At 45.1% G+C, this 23,418-nt stretch overlaps 2 protein-coding genes across 2 annotated transcripts; both read right to left on the minus strand.

Annotated features, from left to right (window-relative positions):
* Window positions 1-15,842: 15,842 nt before the first annotated feature.
* LOC127345351 (small ubiquitin-related modifier 1) lies at window positions 15,843-18,743 on the minus strand. Its single transcript, XM_051371817.2, has 3 exons — window positions 18,524-18,743; window positions 16,229-16,378; window positions 15,843-16,135 (listed from the first exon to the last, which is right to left on the minus strand). The coding sequence occupies exons 1-3, from the start codon at window positions 18,605-18,607 to the stop codon at window positions 16,061-16,063; spliced, it is 309 nt and encodes a 102-aa protein (XP_051227777.1). The 5' UTR covers window positions 18,608-18,743; the 3' UTR covers window positions 15,843-16,060.
* A 2,642-nt stretch (window positions 18,744-21,385) lies between these two features.
* LOC127345352 (small ubiquitin-related modifier 1) lies at window positions 21,386-22,813 on the minus strand. The gene is made up of 3 exons (XM_051371819.2): window positions 22,634-22,813; window positions 21,784-21,933; window positions 21,386-21,667 (listed from the first exon to the last, which is right to left on the minus strand). Exons 1-3 carry the CDS (start codon window positions 22,709-22,711, stop codon window positions 21,596-21,598), a joined length of 300 nt encoding a protein of 99 aa, XP_051227779.1. The 5' UTR covers window positions 22,712-22,813; the 3' UTR covers window positions 21,386-21,595.
* Window positions 22,814-23,418: the final 605 nt, after the last annotated feature.

A 23,418-nucleotide genomic window follows, 5' to 3' on the forward strand; every position in this document is an offset into this window, starting at 1 on the left:
GGGCCTCTGCCCGACCTCCGCCGCACTTCTCGCCGGCCACTCTCCGGTGGTTGTGCAGCGGGCGCTGCCACCAAACGGCCCGCCGCGTCGAGCCATCCCTTTCCCCCCTGCGCGCTCGTCCGATTACGGCCCGAATCGGCCGATTGCAAATCGGCCAGAGCTCACAGGGAGCCATGGCGCCGCTGACGTCATCATGACGTCAGCGTGACGTCATTTATAGTTTTTTTCCATTTTCTGTAAATCATTTCTGTATTTATTTAAATAGGAAATAAATTGACAGGTGGACCCCATCTGTCAGAATTTTAATAATTTCATAAATATTTGGAAAAGAATAAATTATGACATGTGGGTCCAACTTTATTATTATTTATATAATTTTCTGAAATTGATTTAAAATGAATTAAACTTGGGAAATTCATAAATAATTCATTTTAAATCAGAAAAATATAAAATTATATATCAAAATGATCAGAAAAACATTTCCTAATTATTTATCCATGTTTCATACATCTTTGAACCAATTAAATATGAGCCTTAGTAGAAACCCTAATTTGACCCCTCTCATATGTCGGGGTTCGAAGCCGAACCCCTTTAATTTCCATCGATGCACCTAGGGTTACCCAAACCCCTTTAATATGACATGTCATCATATTTTATGTGCATTGCATTGTACCTTGTCTTGATTGTGCTCTTCCTTTCCGGTATTTGGTTCTTCTCGATAGGGACCGAACGCGAGCCTGAGATCAACGCCCCAGAAAGAGCGACACCGAACAACGAGGGACAAGGCAAGCCCTAACCTGGTTCATATATGGTTTCGAAATGCTTTACTTCTGGTTCTTACATATTGCATCCGCTTCAAATATGTTTTATCGGCAGTTCTAGATATCCTATGTGTGCATATTCCATCCTTGTAGCCCGAGTTCTTGATCCACCGCTCCCAAAGAAAACTAGGTCCGAGCTTGTTCGCATCGCTAGAGCCGTATATGTGTTATGCTTAGCCATGCTTAGTTGTTGAAGTCTGATCCATCCGGTTGATGAATCGGAGCTACGAATGAACTTAGTTTGACGGGATGACGTGGTAAGATCGGTGATGATGTTAATAAACATGCTAAAGGCTTGGATGGGCCGCCACATGGGGATGTGGTGATTTGACTCGTTCGCCGATACTAGGACTGAGTTCTCGCCTTCGGAACCAAGACTGAGCGTACAGCCACACGGGGCCCATGGGAACCCCTTGGCCCGAACTTACCTAGCTTACCCATGAGTCAATTAGTTTGCGAGTTCCATTTGCCATACGCATGGGGAAAGGTGGAAAAGGTTTTCAAAGTGCATCATACAGGGCGTGGCCGGGGTGAAGGATCTTGGAGGCATTGAACTGGATCCCCGCACACAATGACCGGGACCGCCTCGAAGAATGGCTACCTACGATGACGGAGCTCCCGGTTAGTTTGACTCATGGGATAGGCGAAGTAAGGGAAAGGTTTTGGTCGACCACCCTCTGTAGGCACACCAAGGAAGTGTGTTAATCTAGTGGCACTAAGAGTCGGTCGGCGCGTGTGGGTAAAGTTGTACACCCCTGCAGGGTAAATCTTTTCGAAAAGCCATGTCCACGGTTACGGACGACTTGGTGATGGATTCTGTGATCATAGACAACTTGAACCTAATCGTAAAACTTGATGTCAATGTGTGATAAGGATCCCTTCTCAGGGTGTCGAGGGGGTGATCCTAGGTGATAGGTTCAGGTGATGATGAAGATTCGGTGGATTCAACATGATGATCTTAGAGCTAGAGTTGATATCGCCCTCTTACCCCTTTTGAAAATGGTCTGAATAGACGAGCTTCTGCTCCCTCCTGTTTACAAAGGAAAACTGGCTTTTCGCAAAATAAGCTCCACATAAAGCCTCGCATACCCGCTTTGCTAACAGGTTGTACTAAGTCTTGCTGAGTCCCTGTACTCAGCCTTGCATGCTTTGTTTCAGAGGAAATTCCTCCAGCTGATGGTGGCTTCTACCTCGACGTCGACGAGTAGATCGGAGTTCCTCAGGCGGCAGCCTGAGACTTATGGGCTGGGACATCGCCTTATGTTATGGCCTCTTAGGCCCTTTGCAGTCTTGTTATCTAGATAACATAATTTGCTTTCCGTTGCTTGTTGAATTGTGGTCAGTGACCTCTGCGTGTAATAAATTTGAATCTTAACTCTGCTATGAGTTGTAATATATTTGCTTTCAGTCGTAGAGTCACTGTTGTGTTACCGATTCTCACCCTGTAGGCCCTAGAGATCTAGGTTAGGCTTATGCCAGATGTGATATCTGGGTTTGTCTAGCCGACCTCTCCGGGGGTCCCCACAGGTTTTGGTATCAGAGCAGGACTGCCTGTAGGAAACCCTTTCTACTGGTCGATGTTGAGTCTAGTACTTGTGAAAACTATTTGAAAATTTAAAAGTATTTGCAAAAACATCTGAATAGGATTCTTTTTACTCCTTACCTGGTGTCACTCTAATGCTGAGTCATCTTACCTTGATTTGATTTCAAAGGTTTTACCTCTACCCTGATATTTCCAAACTTATAGGATCTACGGGTTTGGGTTGTTTTCTCTAAAAGTACTTCATACTTGGTTGCTTAACTCAGTGTTCCTAAAGTTACATCAGCTGATCTGAATCTTGTTCCTTCCATTCAGTTGATATTACCGTTCCTTTGAATCCTTTCCAAGGAATCTGTTTCTCATGATCTCTTTACTTTGTGGGTTCCACATAATTCTGTTCTAGGCTTCAAGGTTTCCTTTTACCTTGGATGCCTCCTTTCCTTTCTAATTTTCTTGAATTATACTTCTGAAGCTAGGTATGGCTTCTTGAAAGTTACCTTGTGATTACTACCTCGCAGTGTCCTCCGTGTCACTGAGATAGTAGTTACCCCTTTATTTGTGTTTCCCTTGGACTTGAACCGAAGGTCCCGGATTGTGCTAGGTTCACTTAGTGTGAATCTAAGTACATGATGCTGGCCTTTAACCCAAGATCCATTCCATTGATCTCTCCTCTAGTCGTGCTCATCTGACCCATGTCTCTGCTGATGAGGTTGAAGAGGATCCAAGCGTCCTAATGGGTACGCTCTATATAAACTCAATCCTAGCTACAGTTCTGTTTGATTCTGGAGCATCGCATACATTCATATCTCAAGAGTTTGCACAAAAGCATGATATACCCTTCGAGACAATGCCCTCCCCTCTAGAGATCACAACTCCCGGGTCTCGTTGGCAAACCATTTGGATTACCCGTGAGGTCATAATCAGTATAGGGCATCTGTTGTTCCCCACCTCTCTCATTGCCCTCAAGTCAACTGACATTGATGTCATCTTGGGCATGGATTGGCTAGTAAAGCATAAGGCTGTCATTGATTGTTCAGCCAGGTCTATTGTACTGACCGATCTTTCTGGCAAAAGTATTCTATTCTGGGCTCCATCCGCAATACCTCCATCGGCAAGGTTTACCCCTGAAGCCGAGTTGTATGCCGTTGAAGCCCTGCCTAAACCAGAAATCTCCGATGTTTGGGTGGTCCGTGACTTTCCAGATGTCTTCCCTGAGGAGTTACCTGGCATGCCACCTGATCGAAGTGTGGACTTTGTCATTGAGTTGGTTCCCGGAACTGCCCCTGTTTCTCGAAGACCATATCGTATGCCTCCGGAAGAGTTGGTTGAACTGAAGAAGCAGTTAGAGGAGTTGGAAGAAAAGAACTTCATACAACCCAGTACTTCTTCCTGGGGTTGCCCTGCCCTCTTTGTCAAGAAGAGAGATACCAACATTCCGCGGCTGGTTGTTGACTACCGTCCGCTCAACACAGTGACAATCAAGAACAAATACCCTCTTCCTATAATCAATGATCTTTTTGATCAGTTGTCCGGTGCCACAGTCTTCTCAAAGATGGATTTGAGATCAGGGTACCATCAAATCAAAATCCACAAGGAGGACATTCCAAAGACAGCGTTCACAACTCGTTATGGTCTTTACGAGTACACTGTCATGTCCTTTGGCCTTACAAATGCTCCAGCCACTTTTATGCGGCTCATGAACTCTGTTTTCATGGAGTATCTTGACAAGTTCGTCGTGGTCTACATCGACGATATTCTGATCTACTCCAAAACCGAAGATGAACATGATGAACATCTCCGTTTGGTGTTAACCAAACTTCGTGAACACCGTCTCTACGCCAAATTCTCCAAATGTGAGTTCTGGTTAAAAGAGCTCATATTCCTTGGTCATGTTATCTCTGAAAAAGGTGTTGCAGTCATTCCAGATAAAGTTCAAGCCGTTCTTGACTGGAAGACACCTAAGTCAGCTAAGGAGATTCGAAGTTTTCTCGGTCTAGCGGGTTATTACCGCCGATTCATTGAAAATTTCTCCAAGATTGCCAAGCCAATGACCGATCTTCTCAAGAAAGACAAGAAGTTCGAATGGTCCGAAAAGGCTGAAGAGAGTTTCCAGGTTTTGAAAACCAAGCTGACTACTGCTCCTGTGCTCGTCCTTCCGGACACAAGCAAAGACTTCGTTGTCTATTGCGATGCCTCTCTCCAAGGGCTCGGATGTGTGTTGATGCAAGATGGTCATGTGGTGGCCTATGCCTCTCGACAGTTGAAACCACATGAGCTCAATTATCCTACTCATGATCTCGAGCTTGCAGCTGTGATCCATGCTCTTAAGCAATGGCGACCTTACCTTTATGGTAATCGTTGCGAGTTGTACTCAGATCATCAAAGTCTGAAGTATCTTTTCACCCAGCCGGATCTGAATAACAGATAGAGAAGATGGCTAGAAGTCATAAAAGATTATGACTTGGGTCTCAACTATAAGCCCGGCAAAGCCAATGTTGTTGCTGATGCACTAAGTCGGAAGTCCTATTGCAACAATCTGATGGTTAAGCAAGCGCAACCTTCTCTCTATGAGGAACTTGCAAAACTCAACCTTGAGATTGTTCCTAGTGGATACCTTGCTAATCTAGAGGTGAAGCCCTCTCTTGAAGACCAGATCAATAAGGCTCAGAAGCAAGATTCTGGCATTACCGAGATCAAGAAGAACATTGCTAGCGCAGTTGCTAAATGTTTCTCCATTGATGATCAAGGTACCGTTTATTTCAGTAAGCGTCTAGTCGTGCCGGATAAATCGGATCTCAAGGAGCTAATCCTTAAAGAAGCTCATGAATCACCACTCTCCATCCATCCTGGTAGTACCAAGATGTATCGGGATCTTCGGCAAAGATTCTGGTGGTCCGGGATGAAGCAAGAGATCGCTAAGTTTGTTGCTGAATGCGACGTTTGTCGTCGCGTAAAGGCTGAACATCAAAGACCTCTGGCACTCTCCAACCTCTATCAATTCCAGAGTGGAAATGGGATGAAATTGGCATGGATTTCATTACCGGTCTCCCCAAGACCAAAAATGGAAGAGATGCTATATGGGTAGTCATTGACCGTCTATCCAAGGTTGCTCACTTCCTTCCTATCCGAGAAGACATAAAAGCTAGTCAACTAGCAGATCTATACATCTCACGGATAGTCACTCTTCATGGTGTTCCTAAGAAGATCGTCTCAGATCGTGGAAGTCTTTTCACCTCAAAGTTCTGGTCTAGCTTTCAACAAGCTATGGGAACTCGTCTTTCCTTCAGCACAGCCTATCATCCTCAAACCGGTGGTCAAACCGAAAGAGTGAATCAAATTCTTGAAGACATGCTCAGGGCCTGTGTTATATCCTTCGGTAAAGATTGGGAAAAGTGCCTTCCATTTGCCGAGTTCACCTATAACAACAGCTTCCAATCTAGCCTGGGCATGGCACCTTTTGAAGCTTTGTATGGCAGAAGGTGTAGAACTCCTTTGAACTGGTCCGAAACCGGAGAAAGAAAGTTCTTTGGACCAGATATAATCAATGAAGCAGAAGATCAAGTTCGCATCATTCGCGAGCGTCTGAAAACTGCTCAGTCACGTCAAAAGAGCTACTATGATCGCCATCATCAAGAAGTGAAGTATGAAATTGGTGATCAAGCTTATCTTAGAGTCACTCCTCTCAAGGGTGTTCGTCGTTTCGGTATCAAAGGCAAACTAGCTCCTCGCTATGTTGGTCCTTTCCGCGTCCTTGCCAAGCGTGGTAATGTTTCCTATAAGTTGGAGTTACCTTCCAACTTTCCGGAAGTTCATGATGTCTTCCATGTGTCCCAACTCAAGCGTTGCTTCAAAGATCCTATCCGTGGTGTTAATCACGAGACTCTTGACCTCCAAGAGGATCTAACTTATCGAGAACATCCTGTTCGTATCCTTGATGAAGCCGAGCGTAAAACTCGACGTCAGAGCATCAAGTTCCTGAAAGTTCAGTGGTCTAATCATTCTGAGCAAGAAGCAACCTGGGAACGAGAAGATCGTTTACGATCTGAGTACCCTTCCTTCTTTTCTAAAATCTAGGAATCTCGAGGACGAGATTCTTGTAAGGGGGGTAGAGTTGTAACATCCCAACCTTGTGTTTATAAATAAATGAGTGATCATGTGCATCTCATGCATGTAGTTTGCATTTGAGTAAAATTTGCATCAAACCCTAACAATTATGCAAATTATTCTCTATTTCTTTCTCATTCAAATCTTGCAAGTTTTTCAAAATAGACAACATGGTTTTGTTGTCATTCAACAAGTCCATGTGTGTTTAATATCCTCTCTGGAAAATTGAGTTTCAAACAAAATTCAAAAAACAGATTTGAATTTGGGTTAGATTTGGAGAAATAAAAATAGAAAAAGAAAACTAGAAAAAAAAAATAGAGGGAGAACCCTCCTCTCTTCTCTCCCTGGGCGTAGCCCACTTCCTCCCCCTCTCTTTCTCACTCTCTGGCCGCAGCCCAGCTCGGCCCAAATGGCCCAGGCCGCACCCCACCTCAGCCCAACTTCCCCACAGGGGGGTATTTGCAAAACCGTCGTCTTCCCCGCGCCTCCAAGGCTGCTCGGAGAGAGCTGCCGGCCACCCGATGGCCTGGCCGGCTAGGATGCGCCCCGCCGCCCCCGGCGACCTACAAAAGCTCGTCGCCGCCGCCCGAAGCCCTAGTCCCCACTATCCCCTTCTCCCGCGCTCTCCCGAGCCTCAGCAACCCTAACCCTAACTCCGGCCGGCCCCCTTTCCGCCGTCGATTCCGCCGCCGGCGAGCTCCCCTGGCCACCGCCGACCACTCCGTCGCACTCCTGGTGAGCTGCTGCTCCTCCTCGTCCCCTCGCCTCTCTCCCTCTCGCCCTCTAGCCATGGCCGCCACGGGCTACTGCCCCGGCCTCCGCCGCACCTCGCCGCCGGCCACTCTCCGGTGGCCAAAAGCGGGCGGCGCTGCCACCAAACGGCCCGCCGCGTCGAGCCATCCCTTTCCCCCCTGCGCGCTCGTCCGATTACGGCCCGAATCGGCCGATTGCAAATCGGCCAGAGCTCACAGGGAGCCATGGCGCCGCTGACGTCATCATGACGTCAGCGTGACGTCATTTATAGTTTTTTTCCATTTTCTGTAAATCATTTCTGTATTTATTTAAATAGGAAATAAATTGACAGGTGGACCCCATCTATCAGAATTTTAATAATTTCATAAATATTTGGAAAAGAATAAATTATGACATGTGGGTCCAACTTTATTATTATTTATATAATTTTCTGAAATTGATTTAAAATGAATTAAACTTGGGAAATTCATAAATAATTCATTTTAAATCAGAAAAATATAAAATTATATATCAAAATGATCAGAAAAACATTTCCTAATTATTTATCCATGTTTCATACATCTTTGAACCAATTAAATATGAGCCTTAGTAGAAACCCTAATTTGACCCCTCTCATATGTCGGGGTTCGAAGCCGAACCCCTTTAATTTCCATCGATGCACCTAGGGTTACCCAAACCCCTTTAATATGACATGTCATCATATTTTATGTGCATTGCATTGTACCTTGTCTTGATTGTGCTCTTCCTTTCCGGTATTTGGTTCTTCTCGATAGGGACCGAACGCGAGCCTGAGATCAACGCCCCCGAAGAGCAGCACCCGAACAACGAGGGACAAGGCAAGCCCTAACCTGGTTCATATATGGTTTCGAAATGCTTTACTTCTGGTTCTTACATATTGCATCCGCTTCAAATATGTTTTATCGGCAGTTCTAGATATCCTATGTGTGCATATTCCATCCTTGTAGCCCAGAGTTACTGATCCACCGCTCCCAGCAAAACTAGGTCTGAGCTTGTTCGCATCGCTAGAGCCGTATATGTGTTATGCTTAGCCATGCTTAGCTGTTGAAGTCTGATCCATCCGGTTGATGAATCAGAGCTACGAATGAACTTAGTTTGACAGGATGACGTGGTAAGATCAGTGATGATGTTAATAAACATGCTAAAGGCTTGGATGGGCCGCCACATGGGGATGTGGTGATTTGACTCGTTCTCGCCGATACTAGGACCTGAGTTCTCGCCTTCGGAACCAAGGCGAGCGTACGACCACACGGGGCCCATGGGAACCCCTTGGCCCGAACTTACCTAGCTTACCCATGAGTCAATTAGTTTGCGAGTTCCATTTGCCATACGCATGGGGAAAGGTGGAAAAGGTTTTCAAAGTGCATCATACAGGGCGTGGCCGGGGTGAAGGATGCTGGAGGCATTGAACTGGATCCCCTGCACACAATGACCGGGACCGCCTCGAAGAATGGCTACCTACGATGACGGAGCTCCCCAGTTAGTTTGACTCATGGGATAGGCGAAGTAAGGGAAAGGTTTTGGTCGACCACCCTCTGCCGGCACACCAAGGAAGTGTGTTAATCTAGTGGCACTAAGAGTCGGTCGGCGCGTGTGGGTAAAGTTGTACACCCCTGCAGGGTAAATCTTTTCGAAAAGCCGTGTCCACGGTTACGGACGACTTGGTGATGGATTCTGTGATCATAGACAACTTGAACCTAATCGTAAAACTTGATGTCAATGTGTGATAAGGATCCCTTCTCAGGGTGTCGAGGGGGTGATCCTAGGTGATAGGTTCAGGTGATGATGAAGATTCGGTGGATTCAACATGATGATCTTAGAGCTAGAGTTGATATCGCCCTCTTACCCCTTTTGAAAATGGTCTGAATAGACGAGCTTCTGCTCCCTCCTGTTTACAAAGGAAAACTGGCTTTTCGCAAAATAAGCTCCACATAAAGCCTCGCATACCCGCTTTGCTAACAGGTTGTACTAAGTCTTGCTGAGTCCCTGTACTCAGCCTTGCATGCTTTGTTTCAGAGGAAATTCCTCCAGCTGATGGTGGCTTCTACCTCGACGTCGACGAGTAGATCGGAGTTCCTCAGGCGGCAGCCTGAGACTTATGGGCTGGGACATCGCCTTATGTTATGGCCTCTTAGGCCCTTTGCAGTCTTGTTATCTAGATAACATAATTTGCTTTCCGTTGCTTGTTGAATTGTGGTCAGTGACCTCTGCGTGTAATAAATTTGAATCTTAACTCTGCTATGAGTTGTAATATATTTGCTTTCAGTCGTAGAGTCACTGTTGTGTTACCGATTCTCACCCTGTAGGCCCTAGAGATCTAGGTTAGGCTTATGCCAGATGTGATATCTGGGTTTGTCTAGCCCTGACCTCCGGGGTCGCGACATGGCTCCTCCGCCAACTTCATCAACCGCAACCAGGGACGTGGCGGTGGCCAAGGAGCGCATGGTGGACATCCTGGAGGCCGCGGTGGAGGCAACGGCGCTCGTGGCCGTGGCCAGGGCCGCGGTGGCGGCAATGGAGGTGGCAACGCCCACGGCAATGGAGGCCGGGGGAATGCTCACGGCAATGGAGGCCGTGGCCAAGGGCGTGGCGGCGGCAACAACAATGGTGCACCACGCCCCGTCTGCCAGATCTGCAACAAGGTAGGGCACATTGCCCTACGCTGCTACAGCCGCTTCGACCACGCATACGGCGGCGAGGAGGAGCACTCCACCAACCATGCAGCTGCCTACCAGGTTGACACCAACTGGTACATGGACTCTAGGGCTACCGACCACATCACCGGCGACCTAGATCGCCTCCACATTCGCGACGGCTACAATGGCACCGATCGCGTGCAGGTCGGCAACGGCGCAGGTTTGCACATTACCCATACTGGTCAAAGTTCAATTAGCACTGCTGCCAATTCTCTTGTTCTTAAGAATGTCCTTCGTGTTCCCCAAATCTCCAAAAATCTCCTCTCTGTCCATAAACTTGCAAAGGATAATGGTGTGTTTATTGAATTTCACCCTTACTATTTTCTTATCAAGGATCTGGTGTCGAGGAGAACGTCAAGCCGCGGCAGGTGTAGGGGAGGCCTCTATCCGATTGAGGCACAAGAAATAAGCGCCCTCAAGTGTGCCATGTTCACCGCTAGGATTAGCGAAGAGCAATGGCATCGGCGCCTAGGACATCCATCATCTCAAGTAGTTCAATCCATTTTGAGACTTTACAATTTATCGTTTTGTAATAATTCTGAGCATGCAAATATTTGCAATGCCTGTCAACTTGCTAAGAGCCATCAGCTTTCTTATTCTCTTTCGAGACATGTGTCCACTTCTCTCCTTGAGCTCATTTACACTGATGTTTGGGGACCAGCTATTTCATCTGTTGGGGGTTTCAAATACTATGTGAGCTTCATAGACGACTTTAGTAAATTTACATGGGTCTATCTCATTCATGCCAAATCTGAAGTTGAAGAGATATTTTATAAATTTCAGAAACAAGTTGAACTCCTTCTCAATCATAAAATTAAGGGTGTCCAATCTGACTGGGGAGGAGAATATCGTCGTCTTCATAAGTATTTTGATTCTATGGGAATTTCTCACACAATTTCCTGTCCCCACACCCACCAACAGAATGGATCAGCCGAGAGAAAGCATAGGCACATAGTTGAGACGGGTCTCTCCCTTTTAGCACAAGCCTCCATGCCCATGAAATTTTGGGATGAAGCTTTCTCCACAGCCACATACCTCATTAATCGCCTGCCAACTCGTGTTATTGACAATGCAACACCTCTTGAGCGTCTTCTTGGTGCTAAGGCTAAACCAAACTACAATATGCTTAAAACCATTGGATGTGCTTGTTGGCCTCTTCTTCGCCCTTACAATGCTCGGAAACTCTCCTTCAGATCCAAAGAGTGTGTTTTCATCGGGTATAGTGGTCATCACAAAGGGTATAAGTGCTTGGACGTGGCAATTGGGCGAGTTTATATTTCTCGTGATGTCATCTTTGACGAAAGTGTCTTCCCATTCTCTCGGCTTAATCCCTCTGAAAAACCCATTGTCTACACATACGAGTCTCTCCTTGATCTTGGCAGTACTGCTTTTTGTACTAATGACCGTATAGATGTGCAATTGCCTGTTGTTTTTTCCTGCTGCAGGAACAGCGCCGATCGACGCCCGTGCTGCTCACGTCGATTAGGCACCTCACCATGATGGGCCTCATGTTGGGCCTACTGGGCCAACTACGAATGATTCAGCCCATGCAGATCCCGCAGCAGACACGCCTCCTGTCTCGCCTGCACCATCATCGACGACTTCGTCGCTGGTTGTTCCAGTACCGCCTGCACCTGATCGCGTGCACCAGATGCAGACTCGCCTCCGAGCTGGTAAATCTGTGCCAAAACGACGGACTGATGGCACCGTCACCTACACAGCTGCCCGTGCATCCGATACTGAGCCTACTTCTGTCAGTGCCGCACTTCTGAATCCCAAGTGGAAGGAAGCAATGGATGCCGAGTTCTCAGCACTTCAGCGCAATCAAACTTGGAGGCTTGTTCCTGCACAGAAAGGGCTCAACATCATTGACAGTCGGTGGGTTTACAAGGTAAAACGCAAGCCAGATGGGTCGGTGGATAGATTCAAGGCACGCCTTGTCGCCAAAGGATTTAAACAGCGTCACGGCATCGACTATGATGACACTTATAGCCCAGTGATCAAGCCAACCACCATTCGTGTCATTCTATCTCTCGCTGTGATGCAGGGGTGGCAAATGCGGCAATTGGATGTCGACAATGCTTTTCTTCATGGTCATCTGGAGGAAGATGTCTATATGGTTCAGCCCGCTGGTTATGTTGACAGTCGTTTTCCTCACCATGTCTGCAAGTTGGAGAAGTCACTTTATGGCTTGAAGCAAGCACCCAGAGCTTGGTTTGCTAGACTAAGCAGCAGATTGCAGGAGCTCGGATTTATTCCGTCAAAGGCAGATGTGTCACTGTTCGTTTACAAACATGACAGTATTACCATATATATGCTAGTCTATGTTGACGATATCATCGTCGTTAGCTCAACTGCCAAAGCTGCTGCTCATCTTCTTGCTAAGCTGCGTCAGACTTTTCCTGTTAAGGATCTTGGCCACCTTGGTTATTTCTTGGGCATTGAGGTTAAGCATCAGCGTAGCAGTCTGCATCTTTCTCAGCAAAAGTATATTTCAGATCTTCTAGCAAGGACGAATATGACTGAAGCCAAGACAGTGAGTACTCCTATGGCAGTAAGTGACAAGCTGTCACGATATGTTGGAGTTCCTCTTTCTTCTGAAGATGTGACGAGATACAGAAGTGTCGTGGGAGCTCTTCAGTACTTAACCTTGACCAGACCGGATATTTCCTTCAGTTTTAACAAGGTCTGCCAATTTCTACAGGCACCTACAGATGCACATTGGTCAGCGGTCAAACGTATTCTTCGATATCTCAAGCATACACTGTCATTTGGTCTCACTCTTCATGGCTCGTCCTCAACTTTGCTGAGTGGTTTTTCCAACGCTAATTGGGCCGGCTGCCCAGATGATCGCCGATCAACAGGAGGGCATGCTGTATTTCTTGGAGGCAATCTCGTTGCATGGAGCTCTAGAAAACAGCCCACTGTCTCACGCTCAAGCACCGAGGCGGAGTATAAATCTGTTGCGAATGCAACGGCTGAAATCATTTGGATACAGGGGTTGCTGCAGGAACTGGGGATATATTTGAGTCGTGCGCCTATACTTTGGTGTGATAATTTAGGCGCCACATACTTGTCAGTAAATCCCGTATTCCATGCACGCACGAAGCACATCGAGGTGGACTACCATTTTGTTCGAGAGAGAGTTGCACGCAAAGCTCTTGACATCAGGTTCATTTCCACCCATGATCAGCTGGCGGATGTTCTAACTAAACCTCTTGCTACACAATCATTTGTAAAGTTCAGAGACAATCTTAACATGAGCTTACCATGCTCAGATTGAGGGGGCGTGTTAGACAGTTAGGATTGTGTATTCAGTTAGCGCTGTTGAGATAGATGTTGAGGTTGTTAGCTAGATAAGAACGCCAGCTGTAGATGCTAACCGTGTAATCCCTTGTACAAGTAATCAGCATATATATACAGGTCGAGGATGAGCCTGATGGCCATCTCGCCTCCTTCCAATCTTCTTCTTTCATATACTTTTACAGAAAACAATGGGCAAGTAGGTACTCTTGTGCTTTTCGAAACAGTACCGAACATCTTCACCCTTCTGTAAGACTTGAGCATTGGGATTCTGCATACCATGTAAACATACCCGGACCGAGACGAAGTAGGTCAAGGTCAGAATAACCACCCTCGTTGATAGGAAAATCTGCATATACATTCTTTGCTGGAGCAGCTGAACTGTCGGGAGAGGGCATGCTGCCGATGAAATTGGGGTAATGAGATGGATCAAAATTTGGAAGAGGAAGCAGAGGGCGGAGTGGGAGATTTGGAGATGTGGAGTGGACGGATTAAGTAGACCACCAGGAAAATTAGAGGTCTTAAATGGCGGAATGGCAATGGTTTGTGGAGATCATGGGGAAGAGAAAGAGATTGCGCTGTTACAGAGATTTATGGAGAAGACGAAAACGATGTTGCCTAGGTCAATACAGATTAGTAAGAGAAAATATTATGGGGGAAGTAATGGGCTGCTGTATTAATGAGCTGCATGTGAACCTGATGGTGCCATGGTGGCTCGGAACAAAACTGAATTAGACTCGTGCACTGACCCGGGTCAAGGAGGGAACGACGGAGACGTGGTGGGTTACAACGTTGTATGTACGTGGGGTAAAAACGATGACGTGGCTCGCTGTGAGACCAGCAAAATGGAACCATCTATTAAGAAAGAGAAGATTAATCACAAACAAAATAATATCAGGCTCAGGAATACCTAGATCTAGAAATTTCTCTTTAAACACAACACAAAATAAGTAGTCTCTATCTCCGTATCCTCGACGTAGACAGGACAGGCAGAATAGAGGGTCACCAAAGCAAAACAAAGCACTTAAGCTTCGATGAACTAAAACAATCTTGTTAGATCATTGAGAGTTACGGGAGGATGATGGGATGGATGGATATGTTAGGGCATGGTAAGCGAGGTATGCGTGAATCATCAGGAGCCAAAGTACACGGATCTTAGTAAACAAACCTCCCCTAGTGTCCTTCAGCTGAAAAGTTTTGTAAAAATTGCAATACTAGTACAACACTTGTAATTTTCTGAAATTGTTGAAAAATAGGATGTTAAGTGGAATCCCAACTAAGTCTCACTTGTACTATATTTTGCTTTTTCTAGTGTAAATTTTGACACAAAATTTAAAACTAGAAAAGATAAAATACATTAATAGTGAGATCCCACCTTGACACCCTATTGAAAAATACAACGTTATAATTATCCCAACTACAGCAAAAGTTTAATCCATTAATTTCGGGGGTCTCGTCTATGATCTATCTGATTCCAAAGGACAAACGAAAATCCTTCAATTCAAAACGGTCTCAGCTAATATGTTGTCCAGCCATAGGCGGAGGAAGAACCAAGCTCACTCTTAAACGACTCGCATGAGAGATTCCCCCAGGCGGCCTGCAAAGCAGCAACAGGCATAGAGCTACATCCAGACATCTCGACAAGGAGGAAGTATTCCAATAACATAATTACAGGTTTATAATAAGAAACCCAGGCAGTAGGGTTATCCTACAAAATCTCAACAGTAGCCACTCGAATTCCAATGCAGCCACACGAAACTACTCTCGTACATCTCCGTGTGCTCGACGTTCACAGGCAGAACGGACAGTCAACAAAGCAAAGTAATACAAAACAAAACAAAGAACCCATGATGGACAAAAACAATCTTCAGATCACTGGGAGCATCTAGACACTGGGCAGATAGATATATTAGAGGGTGGATAAACGAGCAATGAACACCAATGATGACCCTAGTGGACGATGAGATTGCTGACTGGAAGCTGGCAAGTGCTAAGGCACTTCATGCTGCTAGTGCTAGAGTAAGCCGTAGTTTCCTGGAACAAGGTCCTCCTCCCTTTTCTCTTTTCATTTGGTGACCAGTATGTTCTTTTAGCAATGAACTTAAGCAGTTGTCTGCTATATTCCAAAAAAAATATGGGGGAATGAGCTCCATCTTGGGAACCCAATGTGTCCCTTTGGGCACCTTGCTTCACCAGATCAATTCCTGAAGTTATGGAAACCTTGTACACTGTGTGATCCACATACACAATTCTCTGCTCTTAAGCTGCAGGATTTACAGCTAATTGCACTGAATTGCAGTTTCACGACCACTGTGTGATCTTCGCCTGGAACAGGACACTGAGACACCTTGTACAGTTTGTACACTGTGATACACATACCAAATTCTTCTGCTCTTAAGCTGTGCACAGATAACTACACTGAATTGCAGTTTCGCGACCGCTGTGTGTTCTTTGCCTGGAACAGGACACTGAGTGACTAGCCAAGGGCTCAATCAGCTACATCCAATGTGCCCAACATCCTCAGGGCAGACAGGATGGTAACAAAGCAACACGAAACAAAACAAAGAAGCTTTGATTGACAAAAAAAAGCCAACAGATTGGAAGACATTGGATAAATGGATGGATATATTAAGTGGTGGATAAACAAGTCATGACAGGCTCAAGTACTCATCATCTTACTACTAAAAAGACAAAGCTTCCCTAATGTCCTTCAGCTAAGGGACAGGACCAAAGCTTCACAAGTTCTTTTTAGACTTCCATTCATAAGCTCTGAAGATAGATTAGAGTCTTCCTAGGCCGAGAATGAAGAGGCTGCGGCATCTTCTTTACGCAATTAGAGGCAGGCAGCCTCCGGTCTGGTGAAGCATGGCGTCGATCTCGTCACCATCTTCCATCTCAAGCTGAAACAGCAAACATGCAAGAAGTTATAGGGACTCTCGGTTATAGTGCAGCGTTTTTAGTTCAGGAATTTGCAGGAAAATAATAGCGCATACCTCATCAGGGGTCTGCTCAGCACGAAGCCTACGGCCATCAAACAGGAATGCAATGGCATTCATATCAACGGACTGGCGATCGCAGTAGGCGTTCATCAGCTTCTTTAGCTGGGTGGACCGCTTGATACGAAAGAACACCTCATTGCCATCCTACAGATAATTGGTCAGATATGTAAGACTAGGCATTGAGGTAATAAACTAAGCAAATCACTAAATACACATATAAAATAACTTGGTGAATTCACAACTGTTAGCAAGAAAAAGTTCACAAACTGAAAGCAGTGCATACAATCAGTACTATTCCTAGGGCAAGGGTCTTCAACATTACCTTATCTAAACTTTTACAACATAATAAGAGAGCGTGTTTTCAAAGTGTACCACTACAACAAAAAAAGCACTATGATGTTCTTTGTTTATGAATAACTTAAAATCACTAAATATACAAACACCTGTTGATAAATCAGCAAATGCACATGCATATTCACAAGAGATTGTTCAAACCAAACAATCTGACTTTCATTTGGAGAGTTTGGTGACTACGAACACTCAATCAGTTCCAGAATACAACCTAAAAATCAGCAAACATACACACATATTGATAAATAAGAAAATATAAATGTATATTCATAACACTTAATTCAAACCATACATCTCATTGTTCCATTTGGCGTGTTTAGTCACTACAACCACTCAACCAGTTTCTGAATACTACCTTAAATATAAGCAAATATGCACTCACATTGGGAAATCAGCAAAAATAAATGAATATTGATAAGACTTAGTTCAAAACATACAATATCACTATTTCATTGGGAGGTTTTGGTCATTAGAAGCCCTCAATCAGTTCTTGAATACTACTTCTGTCCATAAAAGGATGTCAAAAGTTTGTCTAAAGTCAGATGTATCTAGACACTTTTTTGTGTACAGATACATCTAAGTTTGGACAAACCTTCGGTAATTTTTATAGACGAGGGGAATACTACTTAAAGATGAACAAATATGCACTCATATTCATAAATCAGCAAATATAAATATATATTGATAGTACATAGTTCAAACCATACAATCTCATTACTTTGTTTTTAGGGCTAGGTCGCTACAAGAACTCTGTTTCTGAATACTACTGTAAAATCAGTAAATATACAAGGACATTGACAAATCAGCAAATATCTATGTATATTAGTAAGACTTAGTTCAGACAAAACAATCTCATTATTCATTTAGAGGGCTCGATCATTATACATGCATACTGATAAGGTATTGTGTTGAAACAAAAGTCTCACTATTTCGGTTGGAAGTCTTGGTCACAACCAAGTACTGACCAGTGCCTGAATTAACACTGCAGATATTGAGTTAACAGAAGCGCCATGAATTTATCTAACTATTATCAGAATAGTTAAATGAATACAATTCCTCACAATTTGCATCTGACTTCAAGCTACACAACTAGTAATAACAGTGACAAACGACATATCACTTTCTTTTATTTATATAAGCAGTTAACCATGTACCATATATGTGCACAGTAACATAGTTGTTCACATGAGACCTATTTACCCAACCACATGCTGCATTTAATAAGCTTATTATTTGACAACGAAGCACGGCGTTACTTACAATTATGCTTGACTTTATGACATTGATAAAAAAATATAAACATCAGATCGTACTTGCTAAACAACAAATCCCACCTTGCGATAACAAAATACATGCACAAGCAACACAACCTACAGAGAGCTACAATGGTTGGACACATCATAGTAAGAGTAACTACCCCTTGGGCACTTCCAACGAATCCAGCAAAAGATATTTCAGATGAGCAAAGTTGGATTCGTATGAACCTCACACAGATCAACCGATCCACATTAAACTGGCCAAAACTAGCATAGATAATTAGAACTTGTGCTGACAGACAGGATCACATGTTGTGCCAAATGTGCTTCCGGCATAGTTTAGCAGACAAAACTAAAAGCATTATGCTAGCACGCAGATTCCAGTGTTTTGTATTGCTACTGTTCACCATTGTCTACCTCTAATAACAGAGAATTCAGCATCGAGATGCGAGAAGTGGTGAAATCTTGATTTTTTACACATTATTCGCTGTTTAATCTTATCATCCCGTAGGCGTATGAAACATGTAGTAATCGAAACCTAGAACGACCGCAGCTGCCCAAGTAAAGAATCCTAGTCAAATCGAGACACTGATTGGACGATTAGGTTGTGGCGATCGGGGTGAGCGCAACCTTGGAAGTGGTAGGTAGGAGGAAGGGGAGGGTGGGGGACGGTGGTGCAGACCTGGCCCTTGACCTTGAGGTTGATGTGGATGCCGCCGTCGGCGCCGGCCGGCTTCTTGTCCTCCTCCCCGCCCGCCGACGACATCTCCGCAGCCGCTCGCTAGCTCGCGAACGAAAGATGAATCCGCAGCGCCGCCTCGAGCGAGCAGAGGCAGGGTTTCCGGCGATCGATCGCAGCTGGGCTGGGGTTTGTCGCGCTTGAGTTGTGCCGGCGGAGGGGAGGCGGACCCGGCAGAACTTATAGGGCGGCTGCCCAGAGCTCGATTTGATAACGGGGTGTCACGTCCGCGAGCGATCCCGCTACCCTGCCTCGTGGGCCGCGCGCGGGACGGTTCGGTCTCCTCGTGGGCCGTGCCGTGCGTGAGTTGCACGCGGAAACGAACAGATACCGTCGGGTGGGTCCCACCCACCTCCCCGTGTGCCTTTTGGGCTCTGCTTATCCGGTTTGCTGCCGTAGTCGCCTCGCCCTGCTGCCTTGTGTGAAACAGAAACGATCAGCCGTGTTTGGTTCGTATTCTACACTCAAATTCGAACTTGACAAACTCAAATTTGAACTTGAAACGGTGTATTTGGAGACTTCCCCTCTTCTCTATGCTGCTTATCCGGTTAATCAATATCCATGGCTTTGCGGAGGTGTTTTATTCCGTGACAAGACTTGCCATATGTGCCAAAGATAGACTTACATAGGTCCATGACAAAAATGTTGACAAAATTTGCAAGTTCTTCTATATTCGATGGACACTATCTCAACGCCCATAGGCGTTATACCCTCCTTGGAGGCGCCGTCTGAGGGCGGTGGTTGCCGCTGAGTGAAGCCGGGCTTAGTGGGTTCTGTGGGTGGGGGCTGCTGCTGGAGGTGCTGGTCGTCTGCGCTTGGCTCCCCTGCATCTTCGTGAGCTGTTTCTGCCTCTAGCTTCCCTTTCGTCTCGGTTGGTCCCTATTCGTGTTGGTCGCGGTTTTGGTATGCTCGTCGCTACGAGAAGGGCTTTGTGATGCATCCTTCTGTGTTGGTCTCCTGGTCAGTATGGCCTCTCCTTGTTCAAGGGTGAACAGCTCCTCGTTTGATGGTTCGACGCCCTGAGTCACTTGAAGATGATCACTTGGTGCTGGTTCAATGGCGTCCGGCCAATCTTCTGCTGCCATCAACTTTCGGCTAGGCTTCGAGTGTGGAGGTCTTCGTCACCTCAAGCTGAGCTTGTTTCTTATCTTTGTGTGCTTGGGGTGTGCGTAGTGTTGTAAGCTGCTTGCAACATCCTTGTATCAATGGTCGTATGACTTTATCAATTTAAAAGTTGGGCACTCGTACCTTATGTTTAAAGGTGTATGTCAAAGTACTCTACGTACGTGGAGCTTTAAAAAAACATTATGTTTATCTTCTATACACGAAATTTTACTGGAGTTCATTGAATCACCTGTATTTAGATAGATGACTTTTTCTTTCATGTAATAGTGTAGTTTCCACGAACCCACGGACACTATCTTGCTATGCGACGTGTTGGGCTTGTCTAATGGCATTGTTATGTTTGCAATGAAAACAACGAAACGTTTTTACCTCCCAAGGCCAAGTCAACTTTTTATTTTTAAATATTCAAAAAACATAGTTATAAGTTTTAGAAAATCTTAAATTAAATCAAGATATAGTCAGTGATGTACCTACAAGCATGAAAAATCTCAACGGAAATTATTTGTACGGTGGGCAACACAAAAAAGACAAACCCGATAAATTTGGATATTTCAAATATGCATAATTAGTTCCACGTATTTTTCATTTTTTTGTAACCCACAATATAAAAGGAAATACATTAATATTTTCCATACTTGTAGGTTACATCACTGACTATGTCCAGATTTAAAAAAAATTATAAACATGATTTTTGGATTTTTAAAACATCAAAATCACTCGAGGCGAGGAGCCTTAAACTCCACCCATGATCAGGCCCACCAACACTATCTTGTAATAGGAGGTGTTGGGCTATGGGGTTGATATGTTTGCAACAAAAAGAAGCATTCTATCTTTTACAAGCCGCCCTTATGTGATTTTCCACATTTTTTGAGTGAATTTCACCTTTTGTAGTGAAAATAGAGTACATTTTTTTACACTAATTACATCATATAGTGAAAATAGAGCCCATCAACCTAACATGTAGAACTTATCCAACAGCATGTGTTGAATGATAAATGGGGCAAAACTATGGTCATTTTTTTTATCTTCAATGGGACATTTCGGTAGAACTTTCACTAAATATGACAATTTGTGTCGAGCGAACCAAGAGGCTTCTTCATCCTGGATGGTGGCGATTGCGCCGATATGCCCTAGACTTTAGCCAAATCTAGGGTTTATTTAGGGCATGTCAACAGCGAACCCGGAGCAGGCTCTCATTGTTCTAGGACGGCAGCAGAGAGGATGGTGACGATTGCACCGACATGCCCTAGACTTTAGCCAGATCTAGTGTTTAGTTTAGATTTAGTTAAATTTCATTCAAATTTTGTAAAAAGTCCTAAATTGAATGAGAAATTTCAAATTGATTTATGTTCACTATTAATTTTTTTGGGATTATTATCGGGAACACCGATGCCAGCAGCTCCTCCTAATACGGCAGGAACGAGTGCCAACGGTCCCTGTGGAGATGCTCTTATCTTGTTGCCGAACAAATTTTGGCACTCATACGAATAAGTGTTTAGGCTGGAGAACAAGCACTCTTTTTGTGAGGCTTGACCACTGTGTCCATTGCACAAACTGGGTATGCTAAATCGTTGGCAGGGCAACAGAAATCTCGGTGATGCAAGGACTACGGGCTTGAGAGAAGAAGAATCTAAAACAGTTTAGCCTGGCTATGAGAAACCAAAACAGTTTGCAAATAACTGAACTGGCAACAACAAGGATGGATATATTAAGCGATGGATAGTCCGAGTCACGACAGTAACAGTTCTCGAATGCAGCCAGGCGGCAGAGCTCCTAACCCCCTCAGCTATGGCACAAGACCAGAGCTTCACAAGTTGTTTCACTTCTTACATTTTACTCTAGTCTAGGTAGTAGCGCAAGACCCAGAACATTTGAGGCTGCGGGAAGCTCCTAAGGAGGAGGCAGGCACCCTCCAGTCTGATGGAGCATCGCATCGATCTCGTCGCCTTCCTCCATCTCAAGCTGAAACATTTCACAAACAAGGGAATGAGGAACAGAACACAAATCTTCTTATGTACTGAAGGAATGCTAAAAGGTTCTATGGTTGAGCAAGTTGAAGGGAAAGTAAACCGACATACCTCATCAGGGGTCTGATCACCCCTGAGCCTACGACCGTCGAACAGAAACGCGATGGAATTGAGATCCACAGACTGGCGGTCACAGTAGGCGTTCATCAGCTTCTTGAGCTGTGTGGACCTCTTGATGCGGAAGAAAACCTCGTTGCCATCCTGCAAAGCAAAGGGGGAAAAGTGTTAGAGAACTAGGCATTAGCAGACACACAAATAACAGTCACTTTGCATACACCACAATGAAGCTTGATGCCTAAACAGAGAAAGTTTATGGGACTTTTTATGTCAAGCAACACACTGAAGTATAAGTATCAAACAATACGATGCATTAGGACAAATAAAGAATCGCCATATTAATCAGTTTTGCCAAGCAATCAGTCACCAGCAGCAACACAAGCACATGAAGCACAATGGGGGAAATCCGACAAGAGCATCTAGGCTTGTCTACAGGCTACTGATAACTGAACATTTGGTATGATGCCACGGGGCAGAGATATACAATCTAAGATCGACGCTGCCCCAAAGAAATTAACAAGGACGCTAATTTATATCGACCCTGTTGGTGACTCCAGCCATCCAAGTGAACCAAACTACATTAGAAATACAGCACCTCTACTCTACACGGGAATCGGGCCTACCCCAGCAATAAGCCACCATGAATCTAGGCCTCGTCTCAGAAAACTGAGAACTCTTAATAATCAGCAATACTACCAATCAGTGCTAACCTAATCCTAGCCATCTCAATCCCCAAATCGTACCACATCAGTACTACCGGTAGATGAACCAAAATCTCCGCCGCAAAGAGACAAAAGAGCAGTAGTAAGTTTGCAGAGCGATAGGGGAAAGATAAGGATCGGACCTGTCCCTTGACCTTGAGGTTGATGTGGACGCCGCCGTCGGCGGGCTTCTTGTCCTCGTCCGCCGTCACGCCCGACATCTCCTACTCTCGACCCCCCGCGAAGCGCGATCCGACGAGTTGTGCCGCGGAGGAGAGGAAGACGACTGGAGTAGTCCCTGCTTGCTTGACCGGCGGGCGGACCTGAGGGCCAGCCCAAGCTTATAGCGCGGCGACCCAGAGCCCGGTTGGATAGTCGCGTGGCGTCCGGATCCTCCCTGCGCGGGAACCCTGTGGCCCGCATGGAAACCGAGAGCGGCGTACGGCGTGCTCGGGAGACGGATCGCGTGCGGTGGCGATGCGGTTCGCGGTGGGCCCGCGTAAATTGCTCGCGTACTTTGCACGCGGACCTGGTCACGGCCGTTTCCGTTTCGAAAACCTCTCCCGCTCGTCCGAACAAATGCTGCGTTCAGTGTCGTCCCGATGAAGGAAGAATATGGTTTGATAATTCTTTTTCGTCCCCACTTACTTTCTTATTTATTTATTTTTTCATTTATTTAATTTTACTGACTTATTTTTACTAATTTTTCGTTTGATGGCCACCGTCCCTGGTTAACGCTACTCCTTAGGTATTGATAGAAATTTAGATCTAAACATGCTCGCCGCCAAATGGATTCGACAATTTAATAACTACCAGTAACATTGTGAGATTAGCCTTACCTTGTGACTTAAAAATCAGACTATTCGGTTTATTTTTTTTGGATTTAATTTTGGATAATCCATATCTGCGTGTTACGTAGTATTTGCTA

The sequence above is a fragment of the Lolium perenne genome, chromosome 3 (assembly GCF_019359855.2).
Source record: "Lolium perenne isolate Kyuss_39 chromosome 3, Kyuss_2.0, whole genome shotgun sequence".
Lineage (NCBI taxonomy): Eukaryota > Viridiplantae > Streptophyta > Magnoliopsida > Poales > Poaceae > Lolium > Lolium perenne.